The 17,053-nt window shown below is 47.3% G+C and overlaps 2 protein-coding genes across 6 annotated transcripts in view; one reads left to right on the top strand and one right to left on the bottom strand.

Annotated features, from left to right (window-relative positions):
• Positions 1-1,608: 1,608 nt before the first annotated feature.
• On the top strand, positions 1,609-11,697 carry tipin (timeless interacting protein). Of its 3 annotated transcripts, none has more exons than XM_071400551.1 (8): positions 1,609-1,760; positions 3,329-3,470; positions 3,905-3,998; positions 7,047-7,122; positions 7,288-7,410; positions 9,079-9,142; positions 9,609-9,977; positions 10,706-11,697. In XM_071400551.1, exons 2-8 carry the CDS (start codon positions 3,350-3,352, stop codon positions 11,482-11,484), a joined length of 1,626 nt encoding a protein of 541 aa, XP_071256652.1. In that variant the 5' UTR covers positions 1,609-1,760; positions 3,329-3,349; the 3' UTR covers positions 11,485-11,697. The 3 variants fall into 3 exon arrangements, with proteins under 3 accessions (XP_071256652.1, XP_071256653.1, XP_071256654.1); XM_071400552.1 differs by lacking the exon at positions 1,609-1,760 and adding an exon at positions 2,805-3,141; XM_071400553.1 differs by lacking the exons at positions 1,609-1,760; positions 3,329-3,470 and having other exon boundaries at positions 3,908-3,998; positions 6,978-7,122.
• A 2,337-nt stretch (positions 11,698-14,034) lies between these two features.
• dis3l (DIS3 like exosome 3'-5' exoribonuclease) overlaps positions 14,035-17,053 on the bottom strand; it is a 37,978-nt gene continuing 34,959 nt past the window's right edge. For 2 of the 3 annotated variants that reach the window (XM_071400544.1, XM_071400546.1), the window contains one exon: positions 14,035-16,810. In XM_071400544.1, the coding sequence (XP_071256645.1) occupies positions 16,442-16,810 (369 nt within the window). In that variant the 3' untranslated portion in view covers positions 14,035-16,441. The remainder of the gene's footprint in view (positions 16,811-17,053) is intronic. The other variant, XM_071400545.1, reaches the window with a different exon arrangement.

The following is a 17,053-nucleotide window of genomic DNA, read 5'->3' as shown; positions in this document are numbered from 1 at the left end:
ATCGGAAAACATTCATAGTGAAAGTTAGTGAAAGTTAGAAAAGAACAAGCCACAGAAAGCAAGAGCAAGTGACACAATTCTGTCGGGTAAAATTGGTAGGCTTCTCTCAGGTAAGTAAACTTAACAAAAAAAGAAACGTCCCTTTTTCAAGACCCTGTCTTTCAAAGATAATTCCTAAAAATCCAAATAACTTTACAGATCTTCATTGTAAAGGGTTTAAACACTTTCCCATGTTTGTTCAATGAACCATAAACAATGAATGAACAAGCACCTGTAGAACGGTCGTTAAGACACTAACTGCTTACAGACGGTAGGCAATTAAGGTCACAGTTATGAACACTAAAGAGGCCTTTCTACTGACTCTGAAAAACACCAAAAGAAAGATGCCCAGGGTCCCTGCTCATGTGCGTGAATGTGCCTTAGACATGCTGCAAGGACGCATGAGGACTGCAGATGTGGCCAGGGCAATAAATTGCAATGTCCGTACTGTGAGACGGCTAAGACAGCACTCTTCATTGACGAGTCGCGGTTTTGTCTCACCAGGGGTGATGGTCATATTTGCGTTTATCGTCGAAGGAATGAGCGTTACACTGAGGCCTGTACTCTGGAGCGGGATCGATTTGGAGGTGGAGGGTCAGTCATGGTCTGGGGCGGTGTCACAGCATCATCGGACTGAGCTTGATGTCATTGCAGAAAATCTCAATGCTGTGCGTTACAGAGAAGACATCCTCCTCCCTCATGTAATACCCTTCCTGCAGGCTCATCCTGACATGACCCTCCAGCATGACAATGCCACCAGCCATACTGCTCGTTCTGTGCGTGAATTCTTGCAAGACAGGAATGTCAGTGTTCTGCCATGGCCAGCGAAAAGCCCAGATCTCAATCCCATTGAGCACGTCTGGGACCTGCTGGATCGGAGGGTGAGGGCTAGGGACATTCCCCCCCAGAAATGTCTGGGAACTTGCAGGTGCCTTGGTGGGGTAACATCTCACAGCAAGAACTGGCAAATCTGGTGCAGTCCACGAGGAGATGCAATGCAATACTTAATGCAGCTGGTGGCCACATCAGATACCGACTGTTACTTTTGAATACGAAGGAGCGAGGAGGGTAACCTTTGACCATGTATTATTTGATCTGACTTTATTAAACAACACCATTCACCAGAGTAGCCTGTAATTCTCTGTAGATCAGAGAATGTGTGTAATGTAGATAATTCTGCACATGCGGCAGAAGCTCAGATATGTTGCTATTGGGAAGAGGGTTCCAGAGAATTCGGGAAATGCAGCTTCTCCGTAATTAGTATTCTAATTAACAGAATATAATAGCATAGTATAACGCTACTCCAAGACAAAAAAACACCACATAATTTCAGGTTGATTGTGCGAATGGTCGCATTTCTCTCATGAGGCACGCCACTAGGTAAAATCTGTGCTTTGATTGAAACAGAACAGTTACAATAGGCCAACAGTTAGTTAACGGCAGTTACTCTGGTAGCTATGTCTAATAAGGTGGAAATCATATTTTTTTTTGCCATTACATAGTCCCTTACATGACATTCCAGACATATAGAAGAGAGCAGTGTAACCAAAACCCCCTTTTCTATTCCCAACACGAACAGATAGTTTGACGACACATGATTGGCTCTTGGTACAAGGAAGCAAACAGTTGATTGGTTCATTGCAAAAAACCCGGCAGAAGACAAAAGTGGACAAACAAAAATAACACAGTAACCACTGGAATAGCAACTGTTCACTTGCCAGGTAAAGTGCCCCGACTATAGTTCTTCTCCACATACTAACGACGACACTGTCTTATCATGTATTTCCCGCATCACATTGATGGGATGTCGCTTAATTTGTTGAATCTTATCAGTTTCCCCGCAACAAACAATTAGCTAGCTAGCATAGCGCGGCAACGAGCTACTACGCTATCTACAGTAGGTTACTCATGAAAGCTGGACAAGTGAATTAGTTGCTAGCCAATCTATCTAGAAGCCTGGCTTTTTATTCGGGTTACGACGGTCTGTTTATCTGTGTTGTAAACGTTGATTCCTCACGCTTTGATTTGTGTAACTAATATTGCACCTAGCTAGCTAACTTGGCTAAATTAGGTCATAGAATGTGAGCCAACCAGTCGGTAAGTTATTAGCTAACGTTAGCTAGTAAAACTCAGAATGACACTGGCTGTAAAGTAGGTGCAGAAGCCAGTGTTACAAAATGTCTCTTAGTCCTTGATCATGACTCTGTTCCAATACATTACACATAAGTCATTGGACGAAGGCGTTTTCTACAAGGGGGGAGTTTTAAGATCCCAACGCTCAGTCTGAACATTAACACGCGTCGCTGTTTTGGAAGAATAAGGAACTTATCTTTCATATCAGCGAGAACAATTTGTCAAAATTGAATTGATACGGGCCCTGTTATGGTTAGTGTTCCCCACACGGCCATTTCTCCATGTTACAGCGCTTGTTTACGGAAGACGAGGCAACAACCTGTGCTAATTAGCCATATACCATGCTCCAACACCTGTGTGGAAGTGTAACTCTGGAAGTGTAGTTTAGTCGGGTAGAGGCACCCATAGCTGTAAAGAGCTGTTCAAAACGGCTACAGCAGGTTTTCAAAACTGCTGCAGGAACCCCTGTTTATACTTCTATTGGTCCATTTTTAAGCTACACATTTTTAAGCTATGACTCCGGTAGGCAGAGGCTCTCCAGTACACTAGGTGACGGTAATACACCATAACGTTGGATGCCGACCGCCGATAAATCCCACAGAAGAAGGAAGCGAGGGGGACAACGGTAGCTAACTATAGCTAGTACACACCGGTAGACAGTGTCCTTCGTCCCTGCCTGTCGGCCACTGTTTTCCTGCAGTTCTGTTAAAGACGGCGAGGGACACAGTGTGTTAGCTTAGCCAGCTTGTCCTAAGGAGGACTCATGTACACAGGAGGCGGGAGCGACACAGTGTGCTGGCTAGTAGACAGTGTCGCCCCCTCCTGCTCTGTATTGGAGTAGCTAGCGGTAGGTCGACACCTCTAGACAGAGTCCTTCGCCCCAGTCTGTCGGGCACGGTTTTCTCCGATACACAACAGGCGAGATGCGGGGTCTTGACCCTGTTTAACACATGTTTCCAAAGCCTTATCGCAAGTGACGATTATTGCATTTTCTAAACATTAAAACACAACGTTGGGACTGTAGGGGGGAGGCAGAATGGCCGACGACTGTAGGGGGGAGGCAGAATGGCCGACGACTGTAGGGGGGAGGCATTTCACTGTACTCGTGAACATGACAATAAAACGTCAAATGTAATCTCCCTCTTCTTCCTTGCAGGAGCCCAGTGATAAATGAACCATGGCTGAGCCAATGGAGAATGGCTTGTTTGACATTCCTGACTATGACAACATAGATGACGAGACCTTTCCTCCTCTGCCCCCTCCCTTCTCACCAGGAGAGGGAGGAGATCCTTTTACAGGTGAGGACAATGACAACTATAGCTCACCAGTACCTAGCCTGGTTCCACATCTGGTTGTGCTATTTTGCTTATGATGATCTGGGACCAGACTACACACTCAATACCCAACACAAACCTGTGTGCCTACAGGTAGACTGATATGACATCATCATTATTATTATTATATACACAGCTGGGAGACTTCCTGCTTACTGACATCACGGACAATATAATGGGTAGATATAGATATGACATCATCATTATTATTATTGTTATATACACAGCTGGGAGACTTCCTGCTTACTGACATCACGGACAATATAATGGGTAGATATAGATATGACATCATCATTATTATTGTTATATACACAGCTGGGAGACTTCCTGCTTACTGACATCACGGACAATATAATGGGTCGATATACTTTCCATTGATGGCTGTTGACGTTGTTCAGGGGAGGAGGACGGAGAGATCTCCAAGCTGGCCGAAGTCCCTGCTGCCAAGAGGAGAGGCGTCAAGAGACCACAGCCTAAACTGGACTCTCAGAGGTACGTGTCTATTAGACTGGAGACGGGCAGAAATTAGCGTTTTGGATCAGGAACCTCTCTACAAGCCAGAATGATGAATAAAATGATATTGTTGCATACTTTACCGGTTGTCTGTGTAACGGATGTGAAATGGCTAGCTAGTTAGCGTGTACGCGCTAATAGCGTTTCAATCAGTTACATCACTTGCTATGAAACCTAGAAGTAGTGGTTCCCCTTGCTCTGCAAGGGCCGCGGCTTTTGTGGAGCGATGGGTAACGACGCTTCGTGGGCGACTGTTGTTGATGTGTGCAGAGGGTCCCTGGTTCGCGCCCGAGGTCGGGGCGAAGGGACGTACTAAAGTTATACTGTTACATCCGTGTGGCTGGTCGTTTTGATGGTAGAAACGTGAGACAATATATTTCACAGGAAAGTATAATTACATCAACTGTTCAAAGCGCTGGTAGTGTGTTCAGATTTCTATCACGTCAAGCATGTAGCAGAACCATGTCAACAGGCTGGGCTAGTGTGCATGTAGCAGAACCATGTCAACAGGCTGGGCTAGTGTGCATGCAGCAGAACCATGTCAACAGGCTGGGCTAGTGTGCATGTAGCAGAACCATGTAAACAGGCTGGGCCAGTGTGCATGTAGCAGAACCATGTAAACAGGCTGGGCTAGTGTGCATGTAGCAGAACCATGTAAACAGGCTGGGCTAGTGTGCATGTAGCAGAACCATGTCAACAGGCTGGGCTAGTGTGCATGTAGCAGAACCATGTAAACAGGCTGGGCTAGTGTGCATGTAGCAGAACCATGTAAACAGGCTGGGCTAGTGTGCATGTAGCAGAACCATGTAAACAGGCTGGGCTAGTGTGCATGTAGCAGAGCCATGTAAACAGGCTGGGCTAGTGTGCATGCAGCAGAACCATGTAAACAGGCTGGGCTAGTGTGCATGTAGCAGAACCATGTAAACAGGCTGGGCTAGTGTGCATGTAGCAGAACCATGTCAACAGGCTGGGCTAGTGTGCATGCAGCAGAACCATGTCAACAGGCTGGGCTAGTGTGCATGTAGCAGAACCATGTAAACAGGCTGGGCCAGTGTGCATGTAGCAGAACCATGTAAACAGGCTGGGCTAGTGTGCATGTAGCAGAACCATGTAAACAGGCTGGGCTAGTGTGCATGTAGCAGAACCATGTCAACAGGCTGGGCTAGTGTGCATGTAGCAGAACCATGTAAACAGGCTGGGCTAGTGTGCATGTAGCAGAACCATGTAAACAGGCTGGGCTAGTGTGCATGTAGCAGAACCATGTAAACAGGCTGGGCTAGTGTGCATGTAGCAGAACCATGTAAACAGGCTGGGCTAGTGTGCATGCAGCAGAACCATGTAAACAGGCTGGGCTAGTGTGCATGTAGCAGAACCATGTAAACAGGCTGGGCTAGTGTGCATGTAGCAGAACCATGTCAACAGGCTGGGCTAGTGTGCATGCAGCAGAACCATGTCAACAGGCTGGGCTAGTGTGCATGTAGCAGAACCATGTCAACAGGCTGGGCTAGTGTGCATGCAGCAGAACCATGTCAACAGGCTGGGCTAGTGTGCATGTAGCAGAACCATGTAAACAGGCTGGGCTAGTGTGCATGCAGCAGAACCATGTAAACAGGCTGGGCTAGTGTGCATGCAGCAGAACCATGTAAACAGGCTGGGCTAGTGTGCATGTAGCAGAACCATGTAAACAGGCTGGGCCAGTGTGCATGTAGCAGAACCATGTAAACAGGCTGGGCTAGTGTGCATGTAGCAGAACCATGTAAACAGGCTGGGCTAGTGTGCATACAGCAGAACCATGTAAACAGGCTGGGCTAGTGTGCATGTAGCAGAACCATGTAAACAGGCTGGACCAGTGTGCATACAGCAGAACCATGTAAACAGGCTGGGCTAGTGTGCATACAGCAGAACCATGTAAACAGGCTGGGCTAGTGTGCATGCAGCAGAACCATGTAAACAGGCTGGGCTAGTGTGCATGCAGCAGAACCATGTAAACAGGCTGGGCTAGTGTGCATGCGTCTCCTGCATGCATCAGGTGAAATATGAACACACAACCAGCGATTTGAACAGTTGTGTAATTCTACTTTCCTGTGGATATATTGAGTACGGTTACATGCACACAATAATGTGATTTTATTATGGATAGTCAAATTTAACGGTTCGATTTTAAAACGTTTACATGCTTTGTAAGAAGAATGATTTCCCTAATAACTCTGTTTCCATGGAGACGTCTGAAAAGGCTACCTGAGGTCTCTGATAAATGCAGATCATCAACCAGTCTAAATTAACATTCTAACACAGCGAACATGTTATTTTTTGAGAAGCATATTTGATTCTGAGTTGGGACATTATAAAGTTTGTACGTGAGAACTATTTCTAAAAACCCGTATATTCAGTTGTTCCGAACTCACTTCACTAAAGATGGAGGCTCTCGGCTGGTGCCAGAACAGGTGCAGATCAAATACACCACTGGAACGCCGTTTTAAGGTGTTTACACGCCCTAATAATTTGAAGGATTACTCAGAAAACCAGGTGTTTTAATCGGCGTATGTTTACTTCAATTATGACCTTACGCCGATTTAAGATAATCAGAGTAAGGTGTTTACATGACTAATGCCATACTCGACCTTCTGACATAATCAGTTTAATATCAAAATGTTATTGTGCATGTAAACATAGTCATTGTCTCACGTTCCTACCTGCAAAAGGACCAACCACACAGACAACCGGTAAAGTAAGTTCAAATATGATTGTATTCAACATTTATAGTTTGTACGGGTCATGAGAGAGAGAGAGAGAGAGAACTTTCCTAATCCAAACGCTCATTTATGCCCGACCATGAAAATCAATGTCTGGTTTTGTAGGGTTTCGGCATATTGTCCCTGTTCTGTAACAATCAAAGGACTTTAAAAAACACAAAGGTTTTGATGATCAAATCATTGTTGATTCTCTTTGTCTTTGCAGCAACATTGCAGAGCTGTTTGATGTTTGACGTTCAATAGCCAGTGTTTTTGTGAACATGTTTTACTCCAGGCTGACATCAGAAAGAGGTCTTCCGGCTCTTCGCACCCTGTTTGACAACGTTCATTTCAAAGGCAAAGGACATGAGGTAAAGGCCAACAGCAGATTCAAGTATTGTGTCTGTTGGGCAGATGGGTCTGTTTTGTCCGTTTGTTTTACTCAAAGTGAAATGCATCGATGATTGCCGACAGGTTACCCAGTTGACTCCCACAGCAGCTAAAGGGTGTGTTGTCGTATGTGTGTTTTCCACCAGGCTGAGGACTTGCGGGTGCTGATGCAGAGGATGGAGAACTGGGCTCACAGGCTGTACCCCAAACTACAGTTTGAAGACTTCATAGACAAACTGGAGACACTAGGCAGCAAGAAAGAAGTCCAGGTCAGACTGACAGGCCCTTGTTGTTATGACAACATCCAGGTCAGACTGACAGGCCCTTGTTGTTATAACAACATCCAGGTCAGACTGACAGGCCCTTGTTGTTATAACAACATCCAGGTCAGACTGACAGGCCCTTGTTGTTATAACCAACGTCCAGGTCAGACTGACAGGCCCTTGTTGTTATAACAACATCCAGGTCAGACTGACAGGCCCTTGTTGTTATAACAACATCCAGGTCAGACTGACAGGCCCTTGTTGTTATAACCAGCGTCCAGGTCAGACTGACAGGCCCTTGTTGTTATAACCAACATCCAGGTCAGACTGACAGGCCCTTGTTGTTATAACCAACATCCAGGTCAGACTGACACGCCCTTGTTGTTATAACCAACATCCAGGTCAGACTGACAGGCCCTTGTTGTTATAACAACATCCAGGTCAGACTGACACGCCCTTGTTGTTATAACCAACATCCAGGTCAGACTGACACACCCTTGTTGTTATAACCAACATCCAGGTCAGACTGACAGGCCCTTGTTGTTATAACCAACATCCAGGTCAGACTGACAGGCCCTTGTTGTTATAACCAACATCCAGGTCAGACTGACAGGCCCTTGTTGTTATAACAACATCCAGGTCAGACCGACACACCCTTGTTGTTATAACAACATCCAGGTCAGACTGACAGGCCCTTGTTGTTATAACAACATCCAGGTCAGACCGACAGGCCCTTGTTGTTATAACCAACGTCCAGGTCAGACTGACAGGCCCTTGTTATAAACAACATCCAGGTCAGACCGACAGGCCCTTGTTGTTATAAACAACATCCAGGTCAGACTGACAGGCCCTTGTTGTTATAACCTACATCCAGGTCAGACTGACAGGCCCTTGTTGTTATAACAACGTCCAGGTCAGACTGACAGGCCCTTGTTGTTATAACAACATCCAGGTCAGACTGACAGGCCCTTGTTGTTATAACAACATCCAGGTCAGACTGACAGGCCCTTGTTGTTATAACAACATCCAGGTCAGACTGACAGGCCCTTGTTGTTATAACAACATCCAGGTCAGACTGACAGGCCCTTGTTGTTATAACAACATCCAGGTCAGACTGACAGGCCCTTGTTGTTATAACAACATCCAGGTCAGACTGACAGGCCCTTGTTGTTATAACCAACGTCCAGGTCAGACTGACAGGCCCTTGTTGTTATAACCAACGTCCAGGTCAGACTGACAGGCCCTTGTTGTTATAACCAACGTCCAGGTCAGACTGACAGGCCCTTGTTGTTATAACAACGTCCAGGTCAGACTGACAGGCCCTTGTTGTTATAACAACGTCCAGGTCAGACTGACAGGCCCTTGTTATAACAACGTCCAGGTCAGACTGACAGGCCCTTGTTGTTATAACAACGTCCAGGTCAGACTGACAGGCCCTCGTTGTTATAACAACGTCCAGGTCAGACTGACAGGCCCTCGTTGTTATAACAACGTCCAGGTCAGACTGACAGGCCCTTGTTGTTATAACAACATCCAGGTCAGACTGACAGGCCCTTGTTGTTATAACAACATCCAGGTCAGACTGACAGGCCCTTGTTGTTATAACAACGTCCTGAAGCGTGGTGATGTCAGTGGAAGTAGTAAGGATGTTGATCTGAATGTGTTATTTCTCAGACGTGTCTCAAGAGAATACGGTTGGACATGCCGCTGATACATGAAGACTTCATAGGAGACGACGGTGAGAGAACAACGTCACCAACTACATTTAGTGTCGGAAAGGATTCACTATGTGTCACGTGACTCAGAGCGGGAGTGCTGATTTTAGGATCAGTTTTACCTTGTTCACAACAATGAATAAGATTATACGTACAGGGAGGACCTGATCCTAGATCAGAACTCCTACTCTGAGACGCTTAACACATACAGTCCCAGATCAATAGTAGTATTGGTGTCTAGAGGTAGATATGACACAGTCCCAGATCAATAGTAGTAGTGTCTAGAGGTAGATATGACACAGTCCCAGATCAATAGTAGTATTGGTGTCTAGAGGTAGATATGACACAGTCCCAGATCAATAGTAGTATTGTCTAGAGGTAGATATGATGTAGTAGTAGATTTGTATTGGTTTCTAGCAGTCATAAACTGATTTTACAAAATTAGATTTGGCATTCGGTATTCTAATTGACCAATCTCCATCGATCCAGGTGAGGACGACGCCGTGGCTTCGAGAGACGGACGTGTCGTCAACCATGACGACCCAGACCCGTTTGGAGACGGGGGTTTCGCCGAAGACCCCCCAGGACTGGTCCCCTCGACCCCAGCCGCTGCCCCCTCCCTGGTCCCTTCCTCCCAGGCTGGCCCGGTCCACTCCACCCCAGCCCCCTCCCTGGTCCCTTCCTCCCAGGCTGGCCCGGTCCACTCCACCCCAGCCCCCTCCCTGGTCCCTTCCTCCCAGGCTGGCCCGGTCCACTCCACCCCAGCCCCCTCCCTGACAGAGGAACAGCAGAGACGTATAGAACTCAACAAACGGCTTGCCTTAGAGAGGAGACTGGCCCGCATGCAGCAACACACAGGTCAGACACTACATCACACAGGTCAGACACTACATCACACAGGTCAGACACTACATCACACAGGTCAGACACTACATCACACAGGTCAGACACTACATCACACAGGTCAGACACTACATCACACAGGTCAGACACTACATCACACAGGTCAGACGCTACATCACACAGGTCAGACGCTACATCACACAGGTCAGACGCTACATCACACAGGTCAGACGCTACATCACACAGGTCAGACGCTACATCACACAGGTCAGACGCTACATCACACAGGTCAGACGCTACATCACACAGGTCAGACGCTACATCACACAGGTCAGACACTACATCACACTCAGGCAGACATTTTGTTCAGTCCAAAACATCTAAGCTACCTGACGTTGAGCTTGTTGGTGAGGATCGGCCTGATCAAGCGACAATCACTCATCTATTTGGGATGTGAGATGGTTTTGTAGATCAGTGATGGGCTGAGCCTGGCTTGTTCTGGTTGACTCTGGCTTGTTCTGGTTGACTCTGGCTTGTTCTGGTTGACTCTGTCTTGTTCTGGTTGACTCTGTCTTGTTCTGGTTGACTCTGGCTTGTTCAGGCTGAGCCTGGCTTGTTCAGGCTGAGCCTGGCTTGTTCAGGTTGACTAACTTCATGTGCTGCATCGTTGACAATCCAATACATACATTTCCATTTTAAAGGGTAAAATGGAGGTCAATAAAGTTTCTCCCTCCCTCTCTCAGATGGCTCCCAGGAGATGGCCACCCAGTCAGCAGACGGACCCTCTACCTCCCAGTCCCAGGAGATGGCCTCCCCAGTCAGCAGACAGACCCTCTACCTCCCAGTGCCAGGAGATGGCCACCCAGTCAGCAGACGGACACTCTACCTCCCAGTCCCAGGAGATGGCCACCCAGTCAGCAGACGGACCATCTACCTCCCAGTCCCAGGAGATGGCCACCCAGTCAGCAGACGGACCATCTACCTCCCAGTCCCAGGAGATGGCCACCCAGTCAGCAGACGGACCATCTACCTCCCAGTCCCAGGAGATGGCCTCCACCCAGTCAGCAGACGGACCCTCTACCTCCCAGTCCCAGGAGATGGCCACCCAGTCAGCAGACGGACCCTCTACCTCCCAGTCCCAGGAGATGGCCACCCAGTCAGCAGACGGACCCTCTACCTCCCAGTCCCAGGAGATGGCCACCCAGTCAGCAGACGGACCATCTACCTCCCAGTCCCAGGAGATGGCCACCCAGTCAGCAGATGGACCCTCTACCTCCCAGTCCCAGGAGATGGCCACCCAGTCAGCAGACGGACCATCTACCTCCCAGTCCCAGGAGATGGCCACCCAGTCAGCAGACGGACCCTCTACCTCCCAGTCCCAGGAGATGGCCACCCAGTCAGCAGACGGACCATCTACCTCCCAGTCCCAGGAGATGGCCACCCAGTCAGCAGACGGACCCTCCACCAGGTCCTCCTCACACCCCTTCCCCAGCCAGCAGCAGCAGCAGGATGGGGAGGATGAAGACCCGGACCAGTGAGACCCAGAGGACAAGGACCAGAGCAGGCCAGACCACCCCAGGGACAGAGCTCTAAACACGGCTTCCCCTGCTGAGGCTGACCCCCTGGTGTGTGAGGGAGCAGTAGCCAGCCCTGTTCCTGAGATGAGCAACGATAGCAGCGACTGAGACACACACACAAACACACGGAGGACAGACCTGCTGACCCCCCCCCCCCCCCAGACCGCTGACCCCCCCCCCCCCCCCCCACAGAACCTGCTGACCCCCCCACACAGAACCGCTGACCCCCCCTACAGAACCGCTGAACCCCCCCCCCACACAGAACCGCTGACCCCCTCCACAGATCCGCTGAACCCCCCCCCCCCCCCACACAGAACCGCTGACCCCCTCCACATCCATGGCTCCAACTGTCAGCATACACATTCGCCCCCCAGCACTAAGGGACGCTGTCTTCTAGGACTGACAACCCACCTGAGGATGTTTTCTCTCTGTTCAAGTACATTTTCAACTAAGTTGATACAAATCTAAAACATGGTCATGTGTTGACAACCATTTTTACTCGTTAATAAATGTTGCCGTACGGGCCAAACATCCTGTTGTAGAGCTGATGTCCTGTTTCCTTTCCTTGTTGCTCTTCTGAGCAAAACGCCTCTTCACAACTCATCTGAAAACACATCACAAGACGTAGAAAACACATCACCAGCCGTAGAAAAATAAAATAAGTTGCTTTCTACTTGTTTTCTATAATAGATATCAATCCGTCCTCTCTTCACTAGTCTTGTTGTAGATTATAACCTGTAGGGGTCTCTATTGTTCAGATCACTGTCTCAAACATCTAGTCTGGTTCAGATCACTGTGTCTCAAACATCTAGTCTTGTTCAGATCACTGTCTCAAACATCTAGTCTCGTTCAGATCACTGTGTCAAACATCTAGTCTTGTTCAGATCACTGTCTCAAACATCTAGTCTTGTTCAGATCACTGTCTCAAACATCTAGTCTTGTTCAGATCACTGTCTCAAACATCTCGTCTCGTTCAGATCACTGTCTCAAACATCTAGTCTTGTTCAGATCACTGTGTCTCAAACATCTAGTCTCGTTCAGATCACTGTCTCAAACATCTAGTCTTGTTCAGATCACTGTGTCTCAAACATCTAGTCTTGTTCAGATCACTGTCTCAAACATCTAGTCTTGTTCAGATCACTGTCTCAAACATCTAGTCTTGTTCAGATCACTGTCTCAAACATCTCGTCTCGTTCAGATCACTGTCTCAAACATCTAGTCTCTCGTTCAGATCACTGTCTCAAACATCTAGTCTGGTTCAGATCACTGTGTCTCAAACATCTCGTCTCTCTTGTTCAGATCACTGTCTCAAACATCTAGTCTTGTTCAGATCACTGTCTCAAACATCTAGTCTCTCTTGTTCAGATCACTGTCTCAAACATCTAGTCTGGTTCAGATCACTGTCTCAAACATCTAGTCTGGTTCAGATCACTGTCTCAAACATCTAGTCTGGTTCAGATCACTGTCTCAAACATCTAGTCTCGTTCAGATCACTGTCTCAAACATCTAGTCTCGTTCAGATCACTGTCTCACACATCTAGTCTTGTTCAGATCACTGTGTCTCAAACATCTAGTCTCTCGTTCAGATCACTGTGTCTCAAACATCTAGTCTTGTTCAGATCACTGTGTCTCAAACATCTAGTCTCTTGTTCAGATCACTGTCTCAAACATCTAGTCTCTTTCGTTCAGATCACTGTCTCAAACATCCAGTCTCTCTTGTTCAGATCACTGTGTCTCAAACATCCAGTCTCGTTCAGATCACTGTGTCTCAAACATCCAGTCTCGTTCAGATCACTGTGTCTCAAACATCTAGTCTCGTTCAGATCACTGTCTCAAACATCTAGTCTCGTTCAGATCACTGTGTCTCAAACATCTAGTCTCGTTCAGATCACTGTCTCAAACATCTAGTCTCGTTCAGATCACTGTCTCAAACATCTAGTCTCGTTCAGATCACTGTCTCAAACATCTAGTCTTGTTCAGATCACTGTGTCTCAAACATCCAGTCTCGTTCAGATCACTGTCTCAAACATCTAGTCTCGTTCAGATCACTGTGTCTCAAACATCTAGTCTTGTTCAGATCACTGTGTCTCAAACATCCAGTCTCGTTCAGATCACTGTCTCAAACATCCAGTATCGTTCAGATCACTGTGTCTCAAACATCTAGTCTTGTTCAGATCACTGTGTCTCAAACATCCAGTCTCGTTCAGATCACTGTCTCAAACATCTAGTCTCGTTCAGATCACTGTGTCTCAAACATCTAGTCTTGTTCAGATCACTGTGTCTCAAACATCTAGTCTCGTTCAGATCACTGTGTCACTTGCATCATGCTGGTATTTATGCTTTTATTAAAATCTCTCGTCATCAATTCTAGCCTTTTTCCTGTCCTAAATAAATACAATGTAAACGTATCTACCTGAAGCCTTGTGGACATTTGACTTAGCAGCATGATACGTTTGATCTTCACCCAGATAAATAAACATTTCACTGTTCAACTGTCAGGTTTGGTAATGCACTTTAGTTCATTTAAAACATTATATAATGGAATAGAGCACTTGAAAATACTTGTTTTTCACAAGATACCAACTGCCAAAAATATTACAAAAATATATTTAGGTTAAAATACAATACCAGGCTGTACAACGGCATTGTCCTCAGTGCCAGATGTCATTATACAGTTCAGTGAAAAAACTATGGCCTGAGAATCGATTTATGTGGAATCTATTCTATATCTCTGTGTTCAATCAAATACAGAAAATGAGAAATGTTTTGTAAAAACTGTAGCTGCTTGTTCTAGATGTTTCTATGGTAACTGTCCTGTTGAGTTAAGACCAGAGCTGCTGTTGTTTCTATGGTAACTGTCCTGTTGAGACCAGAGCTGCTGCTTGTTCCAGTTGTTTCTATGGTAACTGTCCTGTTGAGACCAGAGCTGCTGCTTGTTCCAGATGTTTCTATGGTAACTGTCCTGTTGAGACCAGAGCTGCTGCTTGTTCCAGATGTTTCTATGGTAACTGTCCTGTTGAGACCAGAGCTGCTGCTTGTTCCAGATGTTTCTATGGTAACTGTCCTGCTGAGACCAGAGCTGCTGTTTGTTCCAGATGTTTCTATGGTAACTGTCCTGTTGAGACCAGAGCTGCTGTTTGTTCCAGATGTTTCTATGGTAACAGTCCTGTTGAGACCAGAGCTGCTGCTTGTTCCAGATGTTTCTATGGTAACTGTCCTGTTGAGACCAGAGCTGCTGTTTGTTCCAGATGTTTCTATGGTAACTGTCCTGTTGAGACCAGAGCTGCTGCTTGTTCCAGATGTTTCTATGGTAACTGTCCTGTTGAGACCAGAGCTGCTGCTTGTTCCAGATGTTTCTATGGTAACTGTCCTGTTGAGACCAGAGCTGCTGTTTGTTCCAGATGTTTCTATGGTAACTGTCCTGCTGAGACCAGAGCTGCTGTTTGTTCCAGATGTTTCTATGGTAACTGTCCTGCTGAGACCAGAGCTGCTGTTTGTTCCAGATGTTTCTATGGTAACTGTCCTGCTGAGACCAGAGCTGCTGCTTGTTCCAGATGTTTCTATGGTAACTGTCCTGCTGAGACCAGAGCTGCTGCTTGTTCCAGATGTTTCTATGGTAACTGTCCTGCTGAGACCAGAGCTGCTGCTTGTTCCAGATGTTTCTATGGTAACTGTCCTGCTGAGACCAGAGCTGCTGCTTGTTCCAGATGTTTCTATGGTAACTGTCCTGTTGAGACCAGAGCTGCTGCTTGTTCCAGATGTTTCTATGGTAACTGTCCTGCTGAGACCAGAGCTGCTGTTTGTTCCAGATGTTTCTATGGTAACTGTCCTGTTGAGACCAGAGCTGCTGTTTGTTCCAGATGTTTCTATGGTAACGGTCCTGTTGAGACCAGAGCTGCTGCTTGTTCCAGATGTTTCTATGGTAACTGTCCTGCTGAGACCAGAGCTGCTGTTTGTTCCAGATGTTTCTATGGTAACTGTCCTGTTGAGACCAGAGCTGCTGTTTGTTCCAGATGTTTCTATGGTAACTGTCCTGCTGAGACCAGAGCTGCTGCTTGTTCCAGACGTTTCTATGGTAACTGTCCTGTTGAGACCAGAGCTGCTGTTTGTTCCAGACGTTTCTATGGTAACTGTCCTGTTGAGACCAGAACTGCTGCTTGTTCTAGATGTTTCTATGGTAACTGTCCTGTTGAGACCAGAGCTACTGTTTGTTCCAGATGTTTCTATGGTAACTGTCCTGTTGAGACCAGAGCTACTGTTTGTTCCAGATGTTTCTATGGTAACTGTCCTGTTGAGACCAGAGCTACTGTTTGTTCCAGATGTTTCTATGGTAACTGTCCTGCTGAGAGCTGTTCCTGAATCAGTGTGTATTCATGTATATAATATTACATGCATCCGTCTCATAACTTCAATCATCTGTTCATTTTCCAAATAAGACTAAAGATGTGCCTATAGAGTTCAGTAACCAAGGTGATAACACCCAGGATGTACAGTAAGATGGTCAGTCCAGAGGGTCTGTCTGCGTGCTGGTGAAGTCCATGAAAAGCACCACAATCTGATCCTGAGTCAGTGTTAAAGTTTGATGCTGATGTTGACCGGTTACTCTGCCTCCTGCACCTCCTTACTCTTCAACCGCCCCCCCTCCTCCACAATAATCTGACCCAGAATCACAAGTTTTATGTAGTTCTATACTGATATACCGCAGGGCTGAGCAGCTGTTCCCAGACCTGTTGTTCCTCCTGCTCCTCCACCACCACCTCATCCATGTTGATGTACCGCAGGGCTGAGCAGCTGTTCCCAGACCTGTTCCTCCTCCTACTTCTCCACCTCATCTATGCTGACGTGGCACAAGCCTGAGCAGCTGCTCCCAGACCTGTTCCTCCTCCTACTTCTCCACCTCATCTATGCTGACGTAGCACAAGCCTGAGCAGCTGCTCCCAGACCACCACCACCTGCTCCACAGGCAGCCAGGTCCAGCAAGGCCAGCTCCCTGACCTCCTCCAGGAGAGAGTAGAGGTTGGGACATTTACTCTGTCTGAACTCTCTCTCCTCCTTGGACAGTTTGGAGGCCCGGCCCCTCTTCTCCTCCGCCTGCTGAGAAGCCTCCTCTGCCTGCCGAACCACATCCTGGACCAGCTGGGACCGGCCCCTAGCCCCCTGCGGCTGGGGGGTCTGGGCCTGAGTCTCGGGGGCCTGGTGGGGCCTGTTGCTGACCACTTCCAGACGGATTGTGTCTGAGTGACAACGTGATGGTTGTACTGAGATACGCACCTGAGGGGAAGAGGATAGAACTAGCATTAGTTCATCTGTAAACACCTGAAGCCTGAGGAGCAGCTGGTTAGACCAATCAGAGGTAGGTTAGAGTAGGGCGGGAACAAAATCCTGCAGGAAGATCGCTCTCCAGGAGGAACGTGGGCCCCCTCAGGGCCTGTATTCACAAAGCGTCTCAAGATAGACCCCCCCCCCCTCCTCTTCAAAACTGATCCTATAACAGCCCTCCGAGTCTTCAGACAC

This window comes from Salvelinus alpinus, chromosome 5 (genome assembly GCF_045679555.1).
Source record: "Salvelinus alpinus chromosome 5, SLU_Salpinus.1, whole genome shotgun sequence".
NCBI classification, from domain to species: Eukaryota; Metazoa; Chordata; class Actinopteri; order Salmoniformes; family Salmonidae; genus Salvelinus; species Salvelinus alpinus.
The sequence above is the reverse complement of the archived record's forward strand: the minus strand, read 5'-3'. Positions and strand labels throughout refer to the sequence as shown.